Here is a 24,544-nt window from a genome sequence, read left to right on the forward strand (position 1 = left end):
GCACACTGCCTGCCAGGGGCCATGGCGGGAGAGATCTCCGTGAGGGAGACCCAGAGTCTCAGGCTCATCCAGCCTGCTGAAGGACGGCAGCCGAGCTCGAGAGGCTCCCAATCACGTCGGGAGCCAGCAACCAAGCTTGGGCCTCAGGGCTCTCCAGCAGGGCTCTCCACCTACAAGTCCCTGTCCCGAGGGTTTGTCCCACCTGCTGAGGCATCTGGGGCGTGTGGATGGGAGGAGAAGTTTCTGGTGAGACGGTTAGGAGAGCATCTGGCAGAGGGGAGGCGCAAGAACAGTCTCCGTCCCCCCAGGCCACCGCAGACGAGGGGCAGGCCGTGGCAGAGGCGGGGGTGGGACCCGTGGCAGAGGCTCGCCTGGACGCCGCACAGACAGCCAGGGCGGCCACGGGCCACGGGGCGGTGGCAGCGAGGGCCCAGGTGGAGGCCGGACCTTTCCTGGGTAACCACATGGCTGCTACTGACGTGCTTGCTTGGACCACACAGGTGATGCCTTAGCGAAAGGAGGCCCGGCCAGACCCTGGGCCCTGTGTCCAGACAGGAAGAGAGCCTCCCAAAGCTTCTAGTTCTGGCTCCTCCCTGCCAGCTCCCTGCCTTCCTCTCCCTCCCCCTTCTCCCGCATCCACCAGGAGCAGACAGCAGAGGCCCAGCCCCTCCTCTGGCACTTGGCTCAGAAACGTCCCGAGCCACGTGTCCACACGGCGCACAGCCGAGACAGGAGGCCCTCCGCCCTCCCTTCCTCTCCAAGCCCTCATCAGAATTGCCGGTAACATCCAAATTCATGCGCACAGTCTTCGAGGCAGTCCGGCTTTTTCTGACGTGCACCTCAGAACCGCAGCCTCGGGTTCTGACACTACATGTGTGACACTTCCACGTGTCGGCTCTGTCACACCCCACTTCTGGCACCGGAGTGTGTATGCCCCTCTTCTCCTGCGGCAGCCGACACAGCGGGAGCCGGACGCTGACCATGTCACTTCTGGGGCGCGTTCCCTCCATGCCCCCCAACCCTGGCGTCTGCCCGTTGTGTCCGATCCCTGGTCCTCCCCCCAGTCCCTCCGTCGTCCTCGCGCTCAGCGCCGTGTCTGATCCGTGATCCTCCCCCGAGTCCCTCCATCGTCCTCGCGTGCAGCACCGTGTCTGATCCCTGGTCCTCCCCCCAGTCCCTCCGTCATCCTCGCACACAACGCCGTGTCTGATCCCTGGTCCTCCCCCCAGTCCCTCCGTCGTCCTCGCGCTCAGCGCCGTGTCTGATCCCTGGTCCTCCCCCGAGTCCCTCCATCGTCCTCGCGTGCAGCACCGTGTCTGATCCCTGGTCCTCCCCCCAGTCCCTCCGTCGTCCTCGCGCTCAGCGCCGTGTCTGATCCCTGGTCCTCCCCCCAGTCCCTCCGTCGTCCTCGCGTGCACCACCGTGTCTGATCCCTGGTCCTCCCCCCCGTCCCACCATCGTCCTCACACGCAGCGCCCTGTCTGATCCCTGGTCCTCCCCCCAGTCCCTCCGTCATCCTCGCACACAACGCCGTGTCTGATCCCTGGTCCTCCCCCCAGTCCCTCCGTCGTCCTCGCACACAACGCCGTGTCTGATCCCTGGTCCTCCCCCCAGTCCCTCCGTCGTCCTCGCACACAACGCCGTGTCTGATCCCTGGTCCTCCCCCCAGTCCCTCCGTCGTCCTCGCACACAACGCCGTGTCTGATCCCTGGTCCTCCCCCCAGTCCCTCCGTCATCCTCGCACACAACGCCGTGTCTGATCCCTGGTCCTCCCCCCAGTCCCTCCGTCGTCCTCGCGCTGGGCTCCGTGTCTGATCCCTGGTCCTCCCCCCAGTCCCTCCGTCATCCTCGCACACAACGCCGTGTCTGATCCCTGGTCCTCCCCCCAGTCCCTCCGTCGTCCTCGCACACAACGCCGTGTCTGATCCCTGGTCCTCCCCCCAGTCCCTCCGTCGTCCTCGCACACAACGCCGTGTCTGATCCCTGGTCCTCCCCCCCGTCCCTCCGTCGTCCTCGCGCTCAGTGCCGTGTCTGATCCCTGGTCCTCCCCCCAGTCCCTCCGTCGTCCTCGCACACAACGCCGTGTCTGATCCCTGGTCCTCCCCCCAGTCCCTCCGTCGTCCTCGCGCTCAGTGCCGTGTCTGATCCCTGGTCCTCCCCCCAGTCCCTCCGTCGTCCTCGCGCTCAGCGCCGTGTCTGATCCCTGGTCCTCCCCCCCGTCCCTCCGTCGTCCTCGCACACAACGCCGTGTCTGATCCCTGGTCCTCCCCCCAGTCCCTCCGTCGTCCTCGCACACAACGCCGTGTCTGATCCCTGGTCCTCCCCCCCGTCCCTCCGTCGTCCTCGCGCTCAGTGCCGTGTCTGATCCCTGGTCCTCCCCCCAGTCCCTCCGTCGTCCTCGCACACAACGCCGTGTCTGATCCCTGGTCCTCCCCCCCGTCCCTCCGTCGTCCTCGCGCTCAGCTCCGTGTCTGATCCCTGATCCTCCCCCCAGTCCCTCCGTCATCCTCGCACACAACGCCGTGTCTGATCCCTGGTCCTCCCCCCAGTCCCTCCGTCGTCCTCGCGCTCAGCGCCGTGTCTGATCCCTGGTCCTCCCCCCAGTCCCTCCGTCGTCCTCGCGCTCAGCGCCGTGTCTGATCCCTGGTCCTCCCCCCAGTCCCTCCGTCGTCCTCGCACACAACGCCGTGTCCGATCCCTGATCCTCCCAAGTCCCTCCGTCGTCCTCGCACACAACGCCGTGTCCGATCCCTGGTCCTCCCCCCAGTCCCTCCGTCGTCCTCGCACACAACGCCGTGTCCGATCCCTGGTCCTCCCCCCAGTCCCTCCGTCGTCCTCGCGCTCAGCACCGTGTCTGATCCCTGGTCCTCCCCCCAGTCCCTCCGTCGTCCTCGCGCTCAGCTCCGTGTCTGATCCCTGGTCCTCCCCCCAGTCCCTCCGTCGTCCTCGCACACAACGCCGTGTCTGATCCCTGGTCCTCCCCCCAGTCCCTCCGTCGTCCTCGCACACAACGCCGTGTCTGATCCCTGGTCCTCCCCCCAGTCCCTCCGTCGTCCTCGCGCTCAGCACCGTGTCTGATCCCTGGTCCTCCCCCCAGTCCCTCCGTCGTCCTCGCGCTCAGCTCCGTGTCTGATCCCTGGTCCTCCCCCCAGTCCCTCCGTCATCCTCGCACACAACGCCGTGTCTGATCCCTGGTCCTCCCCCCAGTCCCTCCGTCGTCCTCGCACACAACGCCGTGTCTGATCCCTGGTCCTCCCCCCAGTCCCTCCGTCGTCCTCGCGCTCAGCGCCGTGTCTGATCCCTGGTCCTCCCCCCAGTCCCTCCGTCGTCCTCGCGCTCAGCGCCGTGTCTGATCCCTGGTCCTCCCCCCAGTCCCTCCGTCGTCCTCGCACACAACGCCGTGTCCGATCCCTGATCCTCCCCCCAGTCCCTCCGTCGTCCTCGCACACAACGCCGTGTCTGATCCCTGGTCCTCCCCCCAGTCCCTCTGTCGTCCTCGCACACAACGCCGTGTCTGATCCCTGGTCCTCCCCCCAGTCCCTCCGTCGTCCTCGCGCTCAGCGCCGTGTCTGATCCCTGGTCCTCCCCCCAGTCCCTCCGTCGTCCTCGCGCTCAGCGCCGTGTCTGATCCCTGGTCCTCCCCCCAGTCCCTCCGTCGTCCTCGCACACAACGCCGTGTCCGATCCCTGATCCTCCCCCCAGTCCCTCCGTCGTCCTCGCACACAACGCCGTGTCTGATCCCTGGTCCTCCCCCCAGTCCCTCCGTCGTCCTCGCGCTCAGCGCCGTGTCTGATCCCTGATCCTCCCCCCAGTCCCACCATCGTCCTCGCGCGCAGCGCCGTGTCTGATCCCTGGTCCTCCCCCCAGTCCCTCCGTCGTTCTCGCACACAACGCCGTGTCCGATCCCTGATCCTCCCCCCAGTCCCTCCGTCATCCTCGCACACAACGCCGTGTCTGATCCCTGGTCCTCCCCCCAGTCCCTCAGTCGTCCTCGCGCTCAGCGCCGTGTCTGATCCTTGGTCCTCCCCCCAGTCCCTCCGTCGTCCTCGCACACAACGCCGTGTCTGATCCCTGGTCCTCCACCCAGTCCCTCCGTGGTCCTCGCGCTCAGCGCCGTGTCTGATCCGTGGTCCTCCCCCCAGTCCCTCCGTCGTCCTCGCGCTCAGCGCCGTGTCCGATCCCTGGTCCTCCCCCCAGTCCCTCCGTCGTCCTCGCGCTCAGCGCCGTGTCTGATCCTTGGTCCTCCCCCCAGTCCCTCCGTCGTCCTCGCACACAACGCCGTGTCTGATCCCTGGTCCTCCCCCCAGTCCCTCCGTCGTCCTCGCACACAACGCCGTGTCCGATCCCTGATCCTCCCCCCAGTCCCTCCGTCGTCCTCGCACACAACGCCGTGTCTGACCCCTGGTCCTCCCCCCAGTCCCTCCGTCGTCCTCGCGCTCAGCGCCGTGTCTGATCCTTGGTCCTCCCCCCAGTCCCTCCGTCATCCTCGCACACAACGCCGTGTCCGATCCCTGGTCCTCCCCCCAGTCCCTCCGTCGTCCTCGCGCTCAGCGCCGTGTCTGATCCTTGGTCCTCCCCCCAGTCCCTCCGTCATCCTCGCGCTCAGCGCCGTGTCTGATCCTTGGTCCTCCCCCCAGTCCCTCCGTCATCCTCGCACACAACGCCGTGTCTGATCCCTGGTCCTCCCCCCAGTCCCTCCGTCGTCCTCGCGCTCAGCGCCGTGTCTGATCCGTGATCCTCCCCCCAGTCCCTCCGTCATCCTCGCACACAACGCCGTGTCTGATCCCTGGTCCTCCCCCCAGTCCCTCCGTCGTCCTCGCACACAACGCCGTGTCCGATCCCTGATCCTCCCCCCAGTCCCTCCGTCGTCCTCGCGCTCAGCGCCGTGTCTGATCCTTGGTCCTCCCCCCAGTCCCTCCGTCATCCTCGCACACAACGCCGTGTCTGATCCCTGGTCCTCCCCCCAGTCCCTCCGTCATCCTCGCACACAACGCCGTGTCTGATCCCTGGTCCTCCCCCCAGTCCCTCCGTCGTCCTCGCGCTCAGCGCCGTGTCTGATCCCTGGTCCTCCCCCCAGTCCCTCCGTCGTCCTCGCACACAACGCCGTGTCCGATCCCTGATCCTCCCCCCAGTCCCTCCGTCGTCCTCGCACTCAGCGCCGTGTCTGATCCTTGGTCCTCCCCCCAGTCCCTCCGTCATCCTCGCACACAACGCCGTGTCTGATCCCTGGTCCTCCCCCCAGTCCCTCCGTCGTCCTCGCGCTCAGCGCCGTGTCTGATCCTTGGTCCTCCCCCCAGTCCCTCCGTCATCCTCGCACACAACGCCGTGTCCGATCCCTGGTCCTCCCCCCAGTCCCTCCGTCGTCCTCGTGCTCAGCGCCGTGTCTGATCCTTGGTCCTCCCCCCAGTCCCTCCGTCATCCTCGCACACAACGCCGTGTCTGATCCCTGGTCCTCCCCCCAGTCCCTCCGTCATCCTCGCACACAACGCCGTGTCTGATCCCTGGTCCTCCCCCCAGTCCCTCCGTCGTCCTCGCACACAACGCCGTGTCCGATCCCTGGTCCTCCCCCCAGTCCCTCCGTCGTCCTCGCGCTCAGCGCCGTGTCTGATCCCTGGTCCTCCCCCCAGTCCCTCCGTCGTCCTCGCGCTCAGCGCCGTGTCTGATCCCTGGTCCTCCCCCCCGTCCCTCCGTCGTCCTCGCGCTCAGCGCCGTGTCTGATCCCTGGTCCTCCCCCCAGTCCCTCCGTCGTCCTCGCGCTCAGCGCCGTGTCTGATCCCTGGTCCTCCCCCCAGTCCCTCCGTCGTCCTCGCGCTCAGTGCCGTGTCTGATCCCTGGTCCTCCCCCCCGTCCCTCCGTCGTCCTCGCGCTCAGTGCCGTGTCTGATCCCTGGTCCTCCCCCCAGTCCCTCCGTCGTCCTCGCACACAACGCCGTGTCTGATCCGTGGTCCTCCCCCCAGTCCCTCCGTCGTCCTCGCACACAACGCCGTGTCTGATCCCTGATCCTCCCCCCAGTCCCTCCGTCGTCCTCGCGCTCAGCGCCGTGTCTGATCCCTGGTCCTCCCCCCAGTCCCTCCGTCGTCCTCGCGCTCAGCGCCGTGTCTGATCCTTGGTCCTCCCCCCAGTCCCTCCGTCATCCTCGCACACAACGCCGTGTCTGATCCCTGATCCTCCCCCCAGTCCCTCCGTCATCCTCGCACACAACGCCGTGTCTGATCCCTGGTCCTCCCCCCAGTCCCTCCGTCGTCCTCGCACACAACGCCGTGTCTGATCCTTGGTCCTCCCCCCAGTCCCTCCGTCATCCTCGCACACAACGCCGTGTCTGATCCCTGGTCCTCCCCCCAGTCCCTCCGTCATCCTCGCACACAACGCCGTGTCTGATCCCTGGTCCTCCCCCCAGTCCCTCCGTCGTCCTCGCGCTCAGCGCCGTGTCTGATCCCTGGTCCTCCCCCCAGTCCCTCCGTCGTCCTCGCACACAACGCCGTGTCTGATCCCTGATCCTCCCCCCAGTCCCTCCGTCGTCCTCGCGCTCAGCGCCGTGTCTGATCCTTGGTCCTCCCCCCAGTCCCTCCGTCATCCTCGCACACAACGCCGTGTCTGATCCCTGGTCCTCCCCCCAGTCCCTCCGTCGTCCTCGCTCACAACGCCGTGTCCGATCCCTGGTCCTCCCCCCAGTCCCTCCGTCGTCCTCGCGCTCAGCGCCGTGTCTGATCCCTGGTCCTCCCCCCAGTCCCTCCGTCGTCCTCGCACACAACGCCGTGTCCGATCCCTGGTCCTCCCCCCAGTCCCTCCGTCGTCCTCGCGCTCAGCGCCGTGTCTGATCCCTGGTCCTCCCCCCAGTCCCTCCGTCGTCCTCGCGCTCAGTGCCGTGTCTGATCCCTGGTCCTCCCCCCCGTCCCTCCGTCGTCCTCGCGCTCAGCGCCATGTCTGATCCCTGGTCCTCCCCCCAGTCCCTCCGTCGTCCTCGCACACAACGCCGTGTCTGATCCCTGGTCCTCCCCCCTGAGTCCTCCTCAGGCAGAGCACTTCCTGTTCGTGTCTATATCCCCTTTTGTAAGGACAGTCATGCTGCATTTGGAGCCCACCCTCTGGCCGTATGACCTCATGACTTTATCTACTGTGACTGTGTCCCCCCAACAAGATCACGTTCTGAGGCACTGGGGTTTAGGATGCAATGCAGCCCACACACCCAAGTTCAGGGCCCGAGGGGAAGACAGGGAGGCTGCGCAGCGGGGGCCTCTGCATGTGGATGGGAGAAGGCAGGGGCACGGTGGCCAGGTGCTTGGGAGAGCAGAGAGGTGGGTCCCGCCCCCAGGGGACCAGTGAGGAGGGGGGTTAGCACCCCCACCCACCCAGACAACCTCAGTCCAGGCTGAAGAATGGGCATGACTGACCCTGTCTACGCAATGGCAGCACGGTGCCCTGGGGGGACGTGGGATGAGGCAGGAGCCAGGAGGAAAGGGCCCACAGACTAAGATACAGCAGAGCCCTCAGGGGCCTCACGCTTGCTCAGCCGCCCTTGGCCAGCCAGGTCCCTGGGGAGAGGACAAGGGCACTGGAGACAGCCCACCTGGAGTCCCTCATCCTGGGACCTGCCGCCCGTAGGGCCCAGTGTGCAGCGCAGCCTGTCCACCCCGCCCCAGGGCACAGGGTCGGGGGGCGGGGGGGAGGGCCGACCCCACCCACTCCTCGGAGAACCACACAGAAGTCTGGCCACGTGGCCCCTCTGCAGGCAAACGGCACCTGTGCCGCGGTGGCCAGGGGCCAGCAGCTGGAGCCCTGGGTGTGGGGACGCATGGCCCCGGGCCCATCACGGAGTGACCGCCCCGCACTGGGGTCTGGGCAACCCCAACCTCGGGCTCCGCAGTGGGAGCCCCGGTCACTCGGCCGGCTCTGCCGTGCCACACACCCCCACCCCGCACCCTTGGGAGCCCCAACTCCGGAACCCCGTGTCTGTCTTCCAGCCTCCGGAGAAGCGCTGCACGTGTTCCCCTTGGTCTCGGGGTGTCAAGCCCCGAAAGAAGGCGACCCCGTAGTCCTGGCCTGCTTGACAAGAGGATACTCCCGAGAGTCCGTGCAGGTGACCTCGGTTTCGGGGAAGCAGGACCAGGCCAAAAAGACCAATCTCTTCCTGCCGAAGGCACAAGACAACATTGAGCTGTCCTTCCTGACTGCCCGGTGGAAGCCAGACCCCCACCAGTGCAGCACCGCCAGCGGCAAGCTGCAGAAGGCCTTGCGGTGGCCAGGTGGGTGGCCCCGAGACCACAAGGAGGGCCCTCCCGGGTCTCCCACACCTTCCACCAGGGCCTGACCCCAAGGACCGACACAGGCACCCAGGCCTCAGCGTGGCGCCCATGAGGATCACCTCTCATCACCCCAACCCTCAAACCCTTTCCCCGCAGACCCTGTCCTCAGGGTGCAAAAGAAAGGCAGAGGCTGAGTGTGAGGCTTCCCACGGCCCAGTCCCCACCTCTGCACAGCACAACCAGCTCGTCCCTCCCTCCCGCCATTTCCAGGTCCTCCCGTCCACCACGCAGCCCTCCCACCTCAGTGCACACACGGTCCGACCCTCACCTGCCACTTTCCTCTGATTTCAGCATCTTGGGAAACTAAGGCCCCCCTGTCGACTCTTGGGCCAACCCCATCAGAGGTCTCCACCACAGTGCCCAGCACTGCCAGGGTCTCAGGTGAGGAGCCCCCACCCCAGCACACCCTTTCCTGCTTTCCCATCTCTTAGGATGCCCCCTTCAGGCAGCCCTCCATGACTTCTCCCGCAAGGCTTCAAGTCCCATCTGAGTCAGGAAAGACAGGCCCTGAACTGACGTCTACCAAGCACCTACTGTGCACCAGGCCCTGTGCTTGGCACCAGCAGACACGCCTCTGGCCCTTTGTGAACAGGAGACCCACCCAAGACACCCTGCGAAAGCATAGCCGACAAAGGCAGGCCCACGGGCCAGGACTGGGACACAGCTGACCCGGCAGCCCACAGGACTGGGCCCTGAGCTTGTCATGGGGCCTCACGTGAGGATGCGTCACCAAAGCGGCCAGGAGTGACCCTTGCAGAATTGTAGCATGCCCCCTGAAGGCTCGGGGGCCGTGGCATGGGACCCAAGGCCTCCCCGCAGCAGGAGCCACCCTCCCCTCCCGCCCGCACTGGCTCCCCGTCGCCCCGCTGGCGTCTCGGGAGGAGGGTCTGACAGTCACTCCTGTGCCACGTTAGCAGAAGCATTTGGACAGACAGAGAGCCTCCCCCCACGGGTGGCCCCCACCCAGGCCAGAGCCGCGACACCCCCATCTCCAAACACGGCCAGGGCCCTGGCTCCACGTGGGGGGACTGATCGAGAGACAGGGGAGGCCCCCGGGCAAGAATGCAGAGTGGTCTGTGCAGCGGGACTCGCTCACCGGTCCCCGTCCCCCGGGGCATGTGAGCCTCAGCACGCCCGCAGCCAGACGCTGCCCACAGCCTGTTTCCTCCCACAAGCTGGGAACAGTCTTTGCAGTTTGAGAGGAATGGCGGCGGGGGGGGGGGAGAGGAGGAGAGACAGAAAAGCCTAAAGATTTGCTGTCTGACCCTTTACAGAGCAAACTTCTGGGACCGGTAACTCACCGGCCATTGTCGCCACAAGTGTGGGAGTGACTGTGGCGTGGTGACTAGGGGGCAGTGGCGGGTCCGGGCAGGTCTCAGAACCCCAGAGAGCAGGAAGGCTGAGGGGCCCAGGGAGGCCACGGCCCGACCACGTGTGCAGCACACAGTCTCTCCCCCCACCTCCCTCCGCAGTGCCTTCCACCAGCCACACCCAGGCGCAAACCAGAGAGCCGGAAAGGACAGCGGACGCCAGTCTCAGAGGTCAGTGCCCTGGGGCACAGAGCGGGGAAGAAGGGGAAGAACAGATCTGGCAGCCCCGGGGACAGCCCAGCTCGGGAGCAAGCCCCCGGGCCGGTGGCGGGAGGCCAGGAGCAGACAAAGGCCGGGTCTGCACCAGGGAGAGCAGCAGGCCGGGCAGAGTCAGAGAGGGCGTGTCGCACTGCCCACAGCACCACCCCCAGGCCGGGTCTGCGCGCCCCAGTGCCCCCGGTGACCGAGGCCACTGTCCTCTGGCAGAGTGTCGGAACCACACCAGCCCTCCCAGCCTCTACCTGCCACAGCCTCGCCTGCAGGGCCCATGGCTCGAGGGACAGGCCACCTTCACCTGCCTGGCAGTGGGGGCTGGCCTTCAGGAGGCCCGCTTGTCCTGGGAGGTGGCCGGGGCGCCCCTGCACGCGGGTGTGGACAGCGGGCCGCTGGAGGAGAGTGCCAATGGTTCCCAGAGCCTGAGAAGCCGCCTGGACTTGCCCGTGGCCGCCTGGGCCTCGGGGGCCAACATCACCTGCACGCTGAGCGGCCCGGGCGTGGCTTCCCAAGTGGTGTCCGCAGCTCCCAAGGAACACGGTGAGGCCCCCTCCACAGCCCCCAGGGGACACGGTGAGGCTGGGGGCCCTGCGCGCGCACCCCCCGCCTGGCGCAGCCGCTCCTCTGTCCGGGACCCGGGCCGCCCAGCTTCCCCCAAGGCGCCGGTGGCCCGCGCATGACCAGGCTTCTCCTCGCAGCTGCCTCTGCGCCCGGCAGCCTCACGGTCCACATCCTGACTGTGTCCAGAGCAGCCTCCTGGCTCCTGTGCAAGGTGTCCGGCTTCTCGCCCCCAGACATCCTCCTCACCTGGCTAAGGGACCAGGTCCAGGTAGACTCTGCTTCCTTTGCCACTGCACCCCCCGCAGCCGAGCTGGGGAGCAGCACCTTCGAGACCTGGAGCGTCCTGCACATCCGCACGGCCCAGGCCCCTCGCCTGGACACCTACACGTGTGTGGTCCGGCACGAGGCTTCCCGAAGGTTGCTCAACGCCAGCTGGAGCCCAGACACGGCCAGTGAGTCACGCGTGGGCACGGGGCCAGGGCTGGGGGCGGGGGCAGTCCCAGAGGAGCTGAAGGGCTAGGTCCCGGGGCTGCAGCCAAGGGTCTGTGCCACCCAGCCAGGATGACCCTGCCCCAGCCTGGTGGGCACCTGGAGTGTGCACACATTTTCCCCGCACTCAGGGCTTTGGATGCCCTGGCACCTGTCCCCCTGAAGCCTGTCCTCAGGTCCACAGGCCATGTGCTGGACCAGGAGGGGTGGGAGGTAGGTGTCACCCCTGCCGGGCCGCAAGGAGCAACCATTTCCCACCAAGACCCGCCCCGTTGCTGAGCTCAGAGCAGGGGCCTCCCCTGGGGAGGCCGGTCATCCCAGACACAACCCTCCCAGGGGCATCTGAGCCTCCCCAAGCCCCAGGACCCCCACTGGCTTGGGAGAACAGTCAGCACCTCAGAAGCCAGGTACACCCAGAAGTGGGAGCTGGGCTTGGGGCGCCCAGAGAATCTGACCCGCACATGCCCACAGCAGGCCCTGACTGCAGGCCGGCCACCTGTAGGGCAGAGGGGACAGAGGCCCACTAGGGTGGGGGCTCACACTGGAGGTCCAGGGCTCACTCTCCCCTCAGAGGCTGGCTATCAGGCCCCCTCACCACCTCATCAGGGGACAACACCCAGGCAAGGCCCTGGAGGGACAGAGGTGGACACCTCAGGCCAAGCAGGTAGCAGGACACCATCCCCCCGCTGTTCGAGCATGGAGAGGTGGCCCTAGAAGTGGGGTAGAGGCAGATGCCATGTGGAGACCATGCCAGCCACGTGGTGGGGGGGACACACGGGAAGGCTGTGCCAGCCTCCACCGGCTCAGACACCCCCTCGTCAGACCCGGCCACAGGCAGCCCTGCACAGTGGAGGACATGTCCACACGACAGTACTGACCCACTGCCTCCTACAGCCAGGTCTGGAAGTGCTGGCATCCTGTTGGGCAGCAGCCTGGAGCGTCCCCTAGAAAGGCGGCTCTCCTCAGCCCCCCAGTCCGCCTGCCTGTGTCCCAGTAGGCCTCCCCGTGATGTCCCAGCACCAGCCCCTGTCCCCACCGAGGCTGGGACTCCTGGTCCTCAGCCCATCTCCACAGCATTGCCCCCTGCCCTCTGGGCACCCTCTTCCCTGGCTACGCCCCTCAGGCGCATCTGTCCTCCGGTCATCAGAGCAGCCTCCTGGCCCTGCTTACCTTCCCTCCCCTGATCCCCTAAGCAGGTGTGTAAGGAGATCGACCCCCCACCCGAGGCTCCTTGAGGGCCAGGTCCACACTGACCTCCTCCAATGTCCACTCTCCTACACCCAGCAGATGGGAGCCCTCCCCAGGCACAAACCAGGCCTCTCCATCACAGGTGATGTCACAGGTGAGGCTGGACCAGCCCCCTGGACAGACTCAGCCAAGGCTGGAGACTGGTCCGCCGTCATGCACAGAGCCCCAGGTGTAGGCTGCAGGTGTGTGTGCACGTGCACCCCTGGTCACCTGAGCACACGCACATGCCCAGCATCATCATTGTTATAAAGCATCACACGGAAGGTCCCCCCACACCAGGCCCCTGTCCTCTTCTTCCTCCTGACCTGGTTCTGCTCCTTGGCTCTATGACACACATAGACTCCAAGTCTAAAGTTCTCTCTTGGCCAGCAAGAGAGCGGGACACAGGATTAAAGTGAGAGATGGCTAATGTCCGGGAAAAGACAGGAGCCCGAATAAGGGCCCTTGCCCCGTTTGTATCAGGATCAGAAGGCTTACAAACACGGCAGTGGACGTGCACAAAGAGACGAGGAATCTGTGAACATTAACTTGTGGACGTGAGGGAAAGGGGGTCTTGAGGATCCTCGGGGTTAGGGGTTTGGGTTAATACAAAACAAAATCCGGGCGCCGGGCAGTGGGGAGGAAGGTTGTTTACAGCGGACCTGAGGCAGCACCTCTGTTTATCTCAGCCTCGGGGATGAGGCAGGGAGGACACGTGACCTCAGGGTTGACAAGGCACCTTTGCTTTCGTTAACCATCTCCACTCCGGGCTGCTACGCCTGCAGTGCAGGGGTCCCTAGTCCAGTTCGCCAACTTGCCCAGCTTGGTCCTATTCTCCCGTGAAAGCTGCTATAGTACTAAATTGGGGGTGCTTCTGCCCTGAATGCCTACTCTTGTTTATTTCATATACCTATGCATCGGGGGCCTCTATACCCCCCTATTCTTGGTTGCCTTGTCTTGTTTACCCAAACTCGGGGGTGAGCATCCTATAGCTTCGTACTTCTCTGTGCCTTGTTAACCCGTTGGTGTAAGCCCGAGGGATTCCTAAGCTCACCCCCCACAGTTCCCCCCTTTTTGCTTTTCTTGGTTCTTCTAGTCTTGTGTTTGAGAACTGTCATGATGAGCTCCTGGTCCTCCTTTTGCTTTTGGATGGCTTGGAGGGAGATTCTGCAAAGACATAAAAAGAGACACAGTAAAAGCATTCTGCCTCCCAGAGTGATCCAGAATTTGAGATGGGTGCTAGCCGTAAGTGAGAAAGGATTTAGGTAACGCCACATTCCCCAGGAATCAGCTCATTCATTTTTAAGCTGATCCTCTGTATATTGTAGCTGTTGGCTCAATGTCGTATCTAAATCTTCTATATTGTCAGAGAGGTGGGAAGAAAAGACACTTCAGAGGTGTGTCTGGACAGCGTCCCAAGCTTGGGAGTGATTCTAGGGAATGGCAGTCATGCGTATATGCTGGTTGTTAGGGTCACGGGGCAGTTTAGAGCGGAGGAACAAGGCCTCCTCTTTCTTTCCGATGAATTCCACTGCAGCCTCAAGAGCTTCAAGGCAGGCCAAGACTTGTTTATTAATCGAAGTTTGGCTTACAGATTCTTTGGTGTTACTAATTTGTTAAGGACATGGGCTGTCTGGATAGTATGATGCAGGCTGACTCCAGCTACGGTGGCAGGGGCGATAACGCCTACTGCTACTAGGATGCCCGTGATCAACAGGCTAACAAATCTTTTCCGCCTTGCAGCAGAGTGTCAGTGTTGAAGAAGCTTGGAAAGCACGCCTGGTCCTGATGGATGCATGTAGGACACAGAGCTGTTAACAGGAACCAGGCTGAGACGCACTGTCTAAGCACTAATAAAGAGGAGATGTTTAATTGGGTGATGTTATCATGACTTATGCAGGACATAAGCCAGCCTTGGGGCATAGAGATATTATAATTATGTCCTAGTTGTCAGATCTGGATGGTGGAGGTAGCAAAGAGAACATAGGGAGAAGGGACACAAATAGTCCCTTGAACTGGTCCATGTGAACTGCTTATCGTACAGGGAGGCCCCAGTTAGCTTAGCATGTGGTTCTACATAAATTTCACCGTGGCTAATAGGAAGAGTGAAGAAGGGAAGACCTAGCTTCCAAAGACTAACAAGCCAAGGTCGTTTTAATTTTCCTTTATATGCAGAAACTATAGGGCCAGACAAATCTCCATTTTTCCAAAAAATACCCCCCTACTAGGCTGGCCAGAGGATACGGTCTTATTAGACTATTTTGTTTCATGATATCCTCTAGGACCCCTATCATAACAGTCCAATTACCCCAGTGAAGATTATGTTCAGTCTCTCCATAACAGGTTGTCCAGGGAATAATGTTCCAGGGGTGGTCTGAATATTTTAGACTAGAGCAAGCTATAACATTAGGAGTGTGAGATATGCTTGTTTTTTGAGGTATAGCAAAGCTTGTGGCTGAGAAAAAAGGGAAAATTGTCTGGCCTTGTAGAGGTTTTGGGCTGTGCTTGCAAAAGCCAATTGATTCTTCGTTTAATACGAGCAGATAAGTTGTTGAGTTTGGTAACACACACAGGAGGTGCTGGAGGAAGCCACCACTGAGGTCTCGGCATTTAAAGCCAATGCTCTTGTTCCATTTGGAAGGGAGGGTTAAGAGTGGCTCCTCCCATGAACTCAGTGTCATTATTGCTAATAAGAATAAGGCTGTGCCAGCCTCCAGTGGCTCGGACACCCCCCGACAGCCCAGGCCCGGCCATGGGCAGCCCTGCACAGTGGAGGACATGTCCAGACAACAGTACTGACCCCGCTGCCTCCTAGGAGTGTTAAGCTGTCAAACAGAGGTGGGTTAAGGAGATGGGCCCAATATGAATATCGAGCTTGGCCTGGACAAATGAGGGCAAGGAGTATAATCAGGTTTACACGTATTGAATTTTTGTTAATGACAGAAGTCACGGCCATCAGATGCGAATCAGGGGTATATGCAATATCACTGTGTTGTAAGAGGATGCCAGCCTGGTTAGACAGGCGTTTTAAGGCTTCCCCGTGTTATATCATGCGCAAGGACTTGTGTTTGTAGAGCGGCTTCAGGATGAGGAGTCCACGAAGAGGCTTCTCCCATCTTGAAGAAGGGGGCCGCTCCCTCGGGGTCATTCTCCGGAAGTCTTGGTTCATCGGACTATATCCTAGGGGTGTCCACCATGCCATTCCCTCATGGTTCCCTCTGAGGGAATCCACAGAGGTCGGGAATCTGAAAGAACACGAGCATATCCTCGACCCCAGGTGGGAAACTGAGTGGGCCCAGTCTGTGTGGGCCCCCCTTCAGGGGTTTCTGCAGAGCACCATAGGGTGAGCGGGTTTATCTGATTTCAGAGAATGCCCCTCAGCTGTGGTGAGTCCTTGAGGATTGAGATTTAAAAAGTGAAGAGTAATCATAGCCCGATCGAGAAGCTGAGGTTGTCATGCAGACAGCCAGGGGTAGCTCCCCCTTTCTGTTTTTTCACATGTTTTGAGCATAATATATGCTCATTTTACAATTGCTTGGCCTTGTGGATTGTAAGAAATGGGTAATTCCAACCAAGGCTTAAGTGAAACAACTTAAAAGGGCATGCTGTCCTGCTATTTTACCCTTTTTGTTAAAATTATTTATACGTTTACGTATTGACTTACTTATTCATTACCATTAACGAAAATGTGTTATGTTTTCTGTAGTTGTTGCAGGGTGCACTAATTTTACTTCTGCTCACCAGTAACTGACATATCGATCACTGGCCGTTGAGGCAGGGGGTTAAAGGGCCAAAGCCAAGGTCTATTCCCCTGCCTTTCTCGCCAATGCCCACACAAATATGTTTCAGCCATGTGAATATCCATTTGTGGCATACGATGGGCTAAGTTTAGCAAAACGGCTCCCACGTATCTGAGTAAAAGCCCTTCAAATATCACCCCCCCGTCATCTGGCAGAGGCATCCAGTCCCCTGCTAAACAGGAACGACACAAACGTGGAGGATTTGGAGGCCAGCACCAAGGGTATTGCCATCATTTCCCAGCCTTTGGCTCAAAGGAGGAGGAACTTGAATCTCAACCCCGTATAGTTTTCAAATCCATTTACTTTAACTTTAGTCCGTCCCGACCACACGTAAAATTCCTTTTTAAAGATTTCCTGCACGAAACTTCCACAACTTTTCTTTGCATTTAGACTTTGTCCCAAGCCATTTCTCTGCAAATAACCAGTCTTGTATAGGACAAAATTACTTTCTTTTACCTTCAACAAAATATATTTACATTTCTCATATCTTTCTTTCATATCTCTTACTTTCCTACATACAGAGTTGCTTTGTTATTTTTATCAGTTTTAACTACATTTAGCAGAATTTTAACTCTTAGAAACCTTAGTCTCCTGTGAAAACTAGATAGCGACCAACTGTGAATTGTCTGTTACTTAGAAAAATTTAGGTGGTAGACTTATGAATCCATTAGGCATAAAGCATGTTTTTTAACAGTTCCAAATATCCTTAGTCTTTATTTTGCAACAAGTCAGAAGCACAAACCTACATCTAGTAGTTAGTGCTTTAGCCCTCTTATCTCATTAGATATCCAATGAATTTACCTCAATTTATTTTTTCAATATGAAATTTACTGTCAAATGGGTTTCCATACAACACCCAGTGTTCCTCCCGACAGGTGCCCTCCTCCATGCCCATCACCCGCCCTCCCCTCCCTCGCACCCCCCATCAACCCTCAGTTTGTTCTCAGTTTTTAAGAGTCTCTTATGCTTTGGCTCCCTCCCTCTCTAACTCCCCCCCCCCCGCATGGTCTTCTGGTAAGTGTCTCAGGATCGACATGAGAGTGAAAACATATGGTATCTGCCTTTCTCTGTATGGCTTATTTCACTCAGCATCACACTCTCCAGTTCCATCCACGTTGCTACAAAAGGCCATATTTCATTCTTTCTCATTGCCATGTAGTACTCCATTGTGTATATAAACCACAATTTCTTTATCCATTCATCAGTTGATGGACATTTAGGCTCTTTCCATAATTTGGCTATTGTTGAAAGTGCTGCTGTAAACATTGGGGTACAAGTGCCCCTATGCATCAGCACTCCTGTATCCCTTGGGTAAATTCCTAGCAGTGCTATTGCTGGGTCATAGGGTAGGTCTATTTTTAATTTTTGAGGAACCTCCACACTGTTTTCCAGAGCGGCTGCACCAGTTTGCATTCCCACCAACAGTGCAACAGGGTTCCCGTTTCTCCACACCCTCTCCAGCATCTATAGTCTCCTGATTTGTTCATTTTAGCCATTCTGACTGGCGTGAGGTGATATCTGAGTGTGGTTTTGATTTGTATTTCCCTGTTGAGGAGCGACATTGAGCATCTTCTCATGTGCCTGATGGCCATCTGGATGTCTTCTTTAGAGAAGTGTCTATTCATGTTTTCTGCCCATTTCTTCACTGGATTATTTGTTTTTTGGGTGTGGAGTTTGGTGAGTTCTTTATAGATTTTGGATACTAGCCCTTTGTCCGATACGTCATTTGCAAATATCTTTTCCCATTCCATCAGTTGCCTTTTAGTTTTGTTGATTGTTTCCTTTGCAGTGCAGAAGCTTTTGTCTTCATGTTTTTGCCTTTTGACGGCATGGGGAGGGGTGCTGTCTGAAGCATTGAAGATTCAGATAGCAGGCCTTACCCCAGGCGGTGCAGAAATGGGAGGAAGGGGGAGAGAAGACAGAAAAGGTGAGGAACCTCCAAGAGGCCTGAAGGCAGAGAAGGGCACAGAGGACAGAGAAAAGAATTTATATGGTCCTAAATTCTGTCAGCTCAGCCAGATGAACAGATATCGATTTTTGTTTTGTTTTGTATCATTTGTTTTGTTTTGTTTTGCACTAGTGGAATTAGGCAGTCCATGTTGGGCCAGAGAAGGCAGGGAAATTCCCCCAAACAAAAAGAGTTTCAGCAGCTGCTTGGGAATATTCCTTAAAATCTCTATCCCGAGGTAGACTAGCCAGAGACCATTGGTTCCAATCATCATAGTTATTAACCCAGGAAATGAATGAGGGAGAGGCCCTCACATATAGTAAGACTAACAGAGTGTATAGGGAGAAACAGTGAGACAGAGAGAGTTAGAGTCCCTATATCAGGGATGCCCTCTGTAAAATCCACTGCGCTATTTCGGTGCATTGCTTTGCTGACAGTGACTGGAAGCTGGGCTGGCTGCCTTGGTTGGGGATACTGCCCTGTGTCAGACAGTTGTTGAAAAGACACCAGAATAGCAGCGGCAAAGTTCTGCACGGCACGAGTCATGCGAACATCATGAAACTCTTGGGCACAGACAGCATACTGGGCTGGGGTCCGGATGATGTTCTTAAGAGAGCCCCGGTCCCAGGCACACGTGGAATGAGAGCCGCGAATATTTTCTAAAATACCCCTTGTAAAAGGGCTGTGATGGACATACAGCCGAACTGATTTGTGCAATTCTTTTACAATTAGAAAGAGCAGGCCTTCATGACCCAATTGCCCATTTTGCCTGTCGATGGGAAATAGCTGGAGTTTACTGGCCTTATGGGCTTTTTTTAATGTACTTTTGCACCGGGGTGAGGACTTTATCAGAGCAGGTCGGTGAGGTTTTCAGAGGCTCGATATCGATATCGTACCACCCTTTTGGGGGAGGAGGAGTATCTCCTGGCTGTAAAGGAGCCACAGGCACAGGCTGGCTAGAGGGGGAGCGAGGTTTCTCCTCCTTTTTAGATAACTACATCTTCATATACACCGTCCGAGCTTGAGGGGAGAAGGGCAGTATGGACAATGGACCAGGTGAGGATTACTTTAGGGGGGTATTAGCCCCTCTAGAATGCCTGGCCTTTAACGTTTTCCCTACTCGTTCCCACACATCAAGATCATAAGTTCCTTGTTCTGGGAACCAAGGGCAATTTTGTTGGACAGCCAGTAATCTAAGGAGAGCCTTATAATTTAGAGTAGTCCCTGCTATCTCTCCTAGGGACTGAGAAATTCGAACATAGCGCGTTTGTTCAGGGGCTAGGGAGTCAGAGGGAGGGAGTTGCCCCATGGGAGATCTCTCAAAAAGCTCTGCGGCGGTGAAACTAGTTTCGCTTTATCCCTTACCTCATCAGGTAGACACGGTAACCAGTGCGTGTGCGTTTTTTTTTTTTCTTGGAGCTCCTTTAGCGTTCCGCGGCGTCCTGCAGTCCTTGTGTCGCACTGCCTGGCCGCGGCAGCACCTTGCCACGTCGGCCCATAGTCCCCTTTCCTTCTATCACAATGGGGTCACCATCTGCCGTAGACTCCAAGTCTAAAGTTCTCTCTTGGCCAGCAAGAGAGCAGGACACAGGATTAAAGTGAGAGATGGCTAATGTCCGGGAAAAGACAAGAGCCCGAATAAGGGCCCTTGCCCCGTTTGTATCAGGATCAGAAGGCTTACAAACACGGCAGCGGACGTGCACAAAGAGACGAGGAATCTGTGAACATTAACTTGTGGACGTGAGGGAAAGGGGGTCTTGAGGATCCTCGGGGTTAGGGGTTTGGGTTAATACAAAACAAAATCCGGGCGCCGGGCAGTGGGGAGGAAGGTTGTTTACAGCGGACCTGAGGCAGCACCTCTGTTTATCTCAGCCTCGGGGATGAGGCAGGGAGGACACGTGACCTCAGGGTTGACAAGGCACCTTTGCTTTCGTTAACCATCTCCGCTCTGGGCTGCTACGCCTGCAGTGCAGGGGTCCCTAGTCCAGTTCGCCAATTTGCCCAGCTTGGTCCTATTCTCCCGTGAAAGCTGCTATAGTACTAAATTGGGGCTGCTTCTGCCCTGAATGCCTACTCTTGTTTATTTCATATACCTATGCATCGGGGGCCTCTATACCCCCCTATTCTTGGTTGCCTTGTCTTGTTTACCCAAACTCGGGGGTGAGCATCCTATAGCTTCGTACTTCTCTGTGCCTTGTTAACCCGTTGGTGTAAGCCCGGGGGATTCCTAAGCTCACCCCCCACAGGCCCACACTCTCCACTTCGTGTGGGGACCCTATAGCGTCCGGACTTCTCTGCCAACTGCCTCCAGTCCTTCCCCCACTAATCACAGTGGCCTCCTTGAGGGTGTCTTCCTGCCGGCGGTGCCCGCACAGCCCAGCCTTGCTGCCCAGCACCGGGATGCGTGCGCTTCCAGTGAGGACGTCACAGATAACGAAGGCAGCGTGGCAAGCGGGAACAGCAGGACGGTGCCACACGCACTTTATTAACCAGCTTTATTTGAAGTCACTGAAGAGCTGAGGACTCAGAGAAGCCCAGCTGACCTGGCTCCCGGGCAAGACAACATTGTTGGCCACGTTACCCCCACCCTGGACACCGACGGACACGGTTACGTTACCCCTACCCTGGGCACAGGCGGACAGAGGTATCGGCATCCAGGGAGGAGAGAGGCCTGAGGGAATCAGTCAAGGCTTTAACATCCACATGGGCTGACATGAGGAATAAGAATAGGGATGAGCCCCAACTGTATCCCCTCCACCACTGACTGCCCCAGACAGGACCTGTGCTCAGAGCTGGGACAGATCTCCAGTCCTGCATGGTGCTTGGACTCTGAAGCCCAGTGGAGGGAGGGGCCTGACCCACCCCAAACATTGGAGTTGAAGCCAACTGTCCTGACATCCCACCGTCTTGAGTCCTGATTAGATAGACCAGATGTGCCCTCACCCCCGCCCCGAGGAAAGTGCTATCATATGCTCCACTTCTCCAGTGCTGGCTGTTTGTTCACAATGCCCAGCGTGCAATCAAAAATTAGAAGACATGCAAAGAAGCAGAAAAGCTTCAGCCATAATCAAGATAAGAAGCAGCAGAGTTAGACCCACAGGAGACCAGACTCTGTCATTAACAGCAGTTGCGATCACATCCAACCACATCACAGCATCTCCTGGGCCAAGCCCGACACGCAGCCCACCGGCCTGGCCCGCCTCACTGGACCGAAGGGCGCAAATGAGCATGTCACCCACCCGCCCTCCTGCCCTCTGAGCAGCCTTCGATGCCCTGGGGCTCAGTCTGGTGCTCTGGTGGGGGGTCAGAACACACGGCCTTTACCTGGACAGGGCACTGTCCGTGCAGGACTGTGTAACTTTTGACTGTCCAGCTGACCCCCCAACCGTTCACCACTACACTTCACGTGTCTGGAACAGGTTTTCTCAAATTATCCGGAGCAAGGACAGCTGCCTTTGTTAATATTTCCTGTTCTCGTGGACCAACACCTTCCTAGAATGCAACAGGGTTTAATTACTAGAAAGATGAAATTAACAAAGATTGCCATGTTTTCATTATTAGAATAAACAGACCGCTATAAAGTTTGCAAGCGCACACGACTTCCACGCTCACGCCCCGTGACACAGGAACTGGGCCCTGAACCAGGACCCCGGCAACCCCTCCCATCCTGGCCCCCGCCCGAGTGTCCAGGGGAGCGGCTGCTCAGAGATGCAGATCCCGCCATGCCCGCCCTGCCCCCACTCGCCCAAGCTCTCCGCGGCAGCCACCCGGGGCCCCTCTGCCCTCCCGGCTCTCTCCCAGAACAGCTTCGTGCGTGCCGTTCCCACCTCTCGTTGCCTGGCTGGGTCCCCTGTGCGACTACCCCTACCGGGTGACAACCACCTCCCGCTCGCGCCCGGGACTTGTGCGCCGCAGTGCTCGGTTCCGGCCCGTCTGCTGCACGGGGTGGGGGGCCCCGTCTGGCTCTGTGGGCACCGGGGGACCCGGCCGGGAGAAGCCCCACAGACGCCGGGTCGGGAGAAGCATGCCCGGAGCAGTCCCCTGTCACTCAGCAACCCGTCGTGTGCGGGTTCCGAACCGAACCTCCTCACTAGCGCCCTTGCTCCCCAGGTCTGGACATGGCCCCCCCAGCCCCCCAGAGCCATGACGAGAGCGGCGGCGGCTCCACGGACCTGGAAGACACCGGCAGACTGTGGCCCACGTTCGCCGCCCTCTTCCTCCTCACTCTGCTCTACAGCGGCTTCGTCACCTTCATCAAAGTAAGGCGGCCGGCACACCTGTGTGCAGGGCTGGGGGGAGGCGATGCCCTGCCCGGTGGGGGGCACGCTGGAGCCAGCCCAGGGAGCCTGGTGGGAGCGGGAGGGATGTGCAGCCGCCACGGGCCGTGGACAGGGGCCCGGGGCCTGTCGGGCATCAGAGGCTCCTCCCCTCTGCCACAGCACTCCGGCCAGGAAGCGGGCACGTTGCACCTGCTCACAAGGACACGGGGGCCTGGGCCCTGTCGTCTGGGGACCTGGCTCCTCACATCCCCCCTCTGCACCCTCCGGCCACCGGCCCCCTCCCTGACCCCTGGGCTCTTGCTGCAGGTGAAGTAGCCCCAGGAGAGCGGATGTCCTGCACCCGCAGAGAAGGGAGGCCGGGACCCTGGCCTGTGCGGGGCGCCCCGGCCCCACTTCTGCCTGCCCCATGCTCGTCTCTGTCCACCCGTGCCCAGGGCTCGGCCGCCAAACCCAGCCCACGCTTCCTGAACCCGTGGCCCTGACTGTGGGCCCTTGCCTTCCCGCCTGCCAGCCGGCCCCATAAACAACCTTGCTCACATACCCTGCCTCTTGTCTCCCTGCCTCCGTCGGCTCAGAGGGTCCGGGGCTGAGAGAGAGTCCCAGCCGGGATTGGGGTGCGGCTGTGGCAGGCGGGCCACGGGGGGCTGCCCCGTGGGGAAGCCGGCGGGGGGAGAGGTGCCGCTCTGCACACTCACAGGTACACCCACCACACGCACACGCACACATGTGCACAAGCACAGTTCACACAGAAGCGCGCGTGCACAGACACAGGCAATGCTCGCGCACACTGCAGCCTACAGACACAGCACACGCACACACACGTGCAAGCGCCAGGCTCGTGCTTGCGCGCACACAGTACACGCACTGGTCTGCAGACCGTGTGTGCTCACGTATGCGCACAGACACATGCCCAGGCGCCACACGGCTCCCATGCACCTAGCTGGGGGCAGTGGGTGCTGCCCACACGTGGAGCTCATTCTGTGTGTGCCCGGCCCCACGGCCTCCTGGGTCTGTTCCCTCCGGTGCAGCAGGCGGGGGCAGCGCGCGCAGTCGTGCCTGAAGGGGCACATGGGAGACCCTGGTGTTGCCCAGTACACAGTCACCGTTGGAAGCCTGCCATCGCCCAGGGTCCCCAGCTGCAGAAGAGGAAGTGGTCACGGGGGCAGGCGAGCACAGTGGACGCCACCCGCTGGCCAGGGGCAAGAGTGAGGGCAGCCACTGTCAAGCCCAGACGGTCCACGGCCCCCCCGCCCCCAGTGCCACAATGCTGGTGTCCCCCTGTCACTGCTCGTCCCTCTCACCACCTCCGTCCTCACCCACCCTCATCCGTCCACGGCTTCAGCTCATGCTCATCCCTGCACGTGGCCAGTGGAGGCTGACCCACACCTGACACCTGACATGCCACGACCGGACGCGGGGCTGTGGTCAGACGACCCCCATGGCCTCTGCATGTGACCTCTGGGGCAAAGGCACTTTGCAGAGGCATCAAGGTCAGGGTACAAGAAGAGAGGTGGTCTCGGCTGGTGGGGGTCACTGTTGTCACAGAGCCACAGGAGAAGGCAGCGTGACACCAGAGCAAGGTGCCCACGGTGGCCACAAGCCCAGGTGCTGCTCCTGGAGCAGGGAAACCAGGGACAGGCTGTGTCCCAGAGCCTGCCCACGCCCGCCTGTGGCCCAGGGGCTGGGGGCAGACTTCTTGGCTCCAGACCCTGAGGAGACAAAGGTCTGTGGGATTTGCTGTGGCAGCCACAGGAAACTCACACCCTGGGTCCCCGTGTCACCGCTGCCGGCCGAGGGGGCCCCATCTAGGGTCTCAGGCCAAACTCTGAGAACAGATCCCGTTCTCTCTCTGGGCCCACCTGCTGCCCCAGCCTTGTGGCACCCACTCAGGAGGCTGCCCACGGTTGTGCCCCGGAGGGCTCACCCTGCCCACCCTGCCCTCGGCGACCTATCAGTGGCAAGGGCAGCCCCGTGTCCAGAGTTCACAGGAGGCCGCAGTGCCCCCACAGCTCGTCCGCACACGGGTCCTGTAGTGGCCATGCCCTTGCCCTGTGCCGCTCCCCCACTGCGTTTTCTTCTCTGCCCCTCTGGCACACTCTGGGGCTCCCTTTCTCATTATATTGGTTGGTTATTTCCTTCCCATCACCCAGAAAGTTAATGCCAAGAGCACAGAGTTTTCTGTGGCTCCCTGATGATGCCCAACACAGAAAGAAGAGCCCAGCACATGGTAGGTGCTCAGAAACACTTGCTCAGTGAACGCACGTCCCCCGCAACATGGACCCTAAGTCACAAGAGCACTTTGTCCCCCGGATGTGTCCTCCTGCACATGGCACACATTTACAATACACTGCGG

At 60.0% G+C, this 24,544-nt stretch overlaps 1 gene segment (V, D, J or C); it reads left to right on the plus strand.

Moving 5' to 3' along the window:
- Window positions 1–21: 21 nt before the first annotated feature.
- Window positions 22–22,731, plus strand: LOC124512416 (immunoglobulin heavy constant delta-like). The segment is given in 10 exon segments: window positions 22–246; window positions 309–456; window positions 7,962–8,243; window positions 8,400–8,413; window positions 8,595–8,684; window positions 9,776–9,844; window positions 10,033–10,426; window positions 10,585–10,899; window positions 22,022–22,170; window positions 22,351–22,731. Coding segments are annotated over 10 exon segments (1,842 nt in total).
- The last annotated feature ends 1,813 nt before the right edge of the window (window positions 22,732–24,544 follow it).

The sequence above is a fragment of the Lynx rufus genome, unplaced genomic scaffold (assembly GCF_022079265.1).
Source record: "Lynx rufus isolate CCGP_SWC_20201006 ecotype Redwood Valley unplaced genomic scaffold, mLynRuf1.p SCAF_17, whole genome shotgun sequence".
NCBI classification, from domain to species: domain Eukaryota; kingdom Metazoa; phylum Chordata; class Mammalia; order Carnivora; family Felidae; genus Lynx; species Lynx rufus.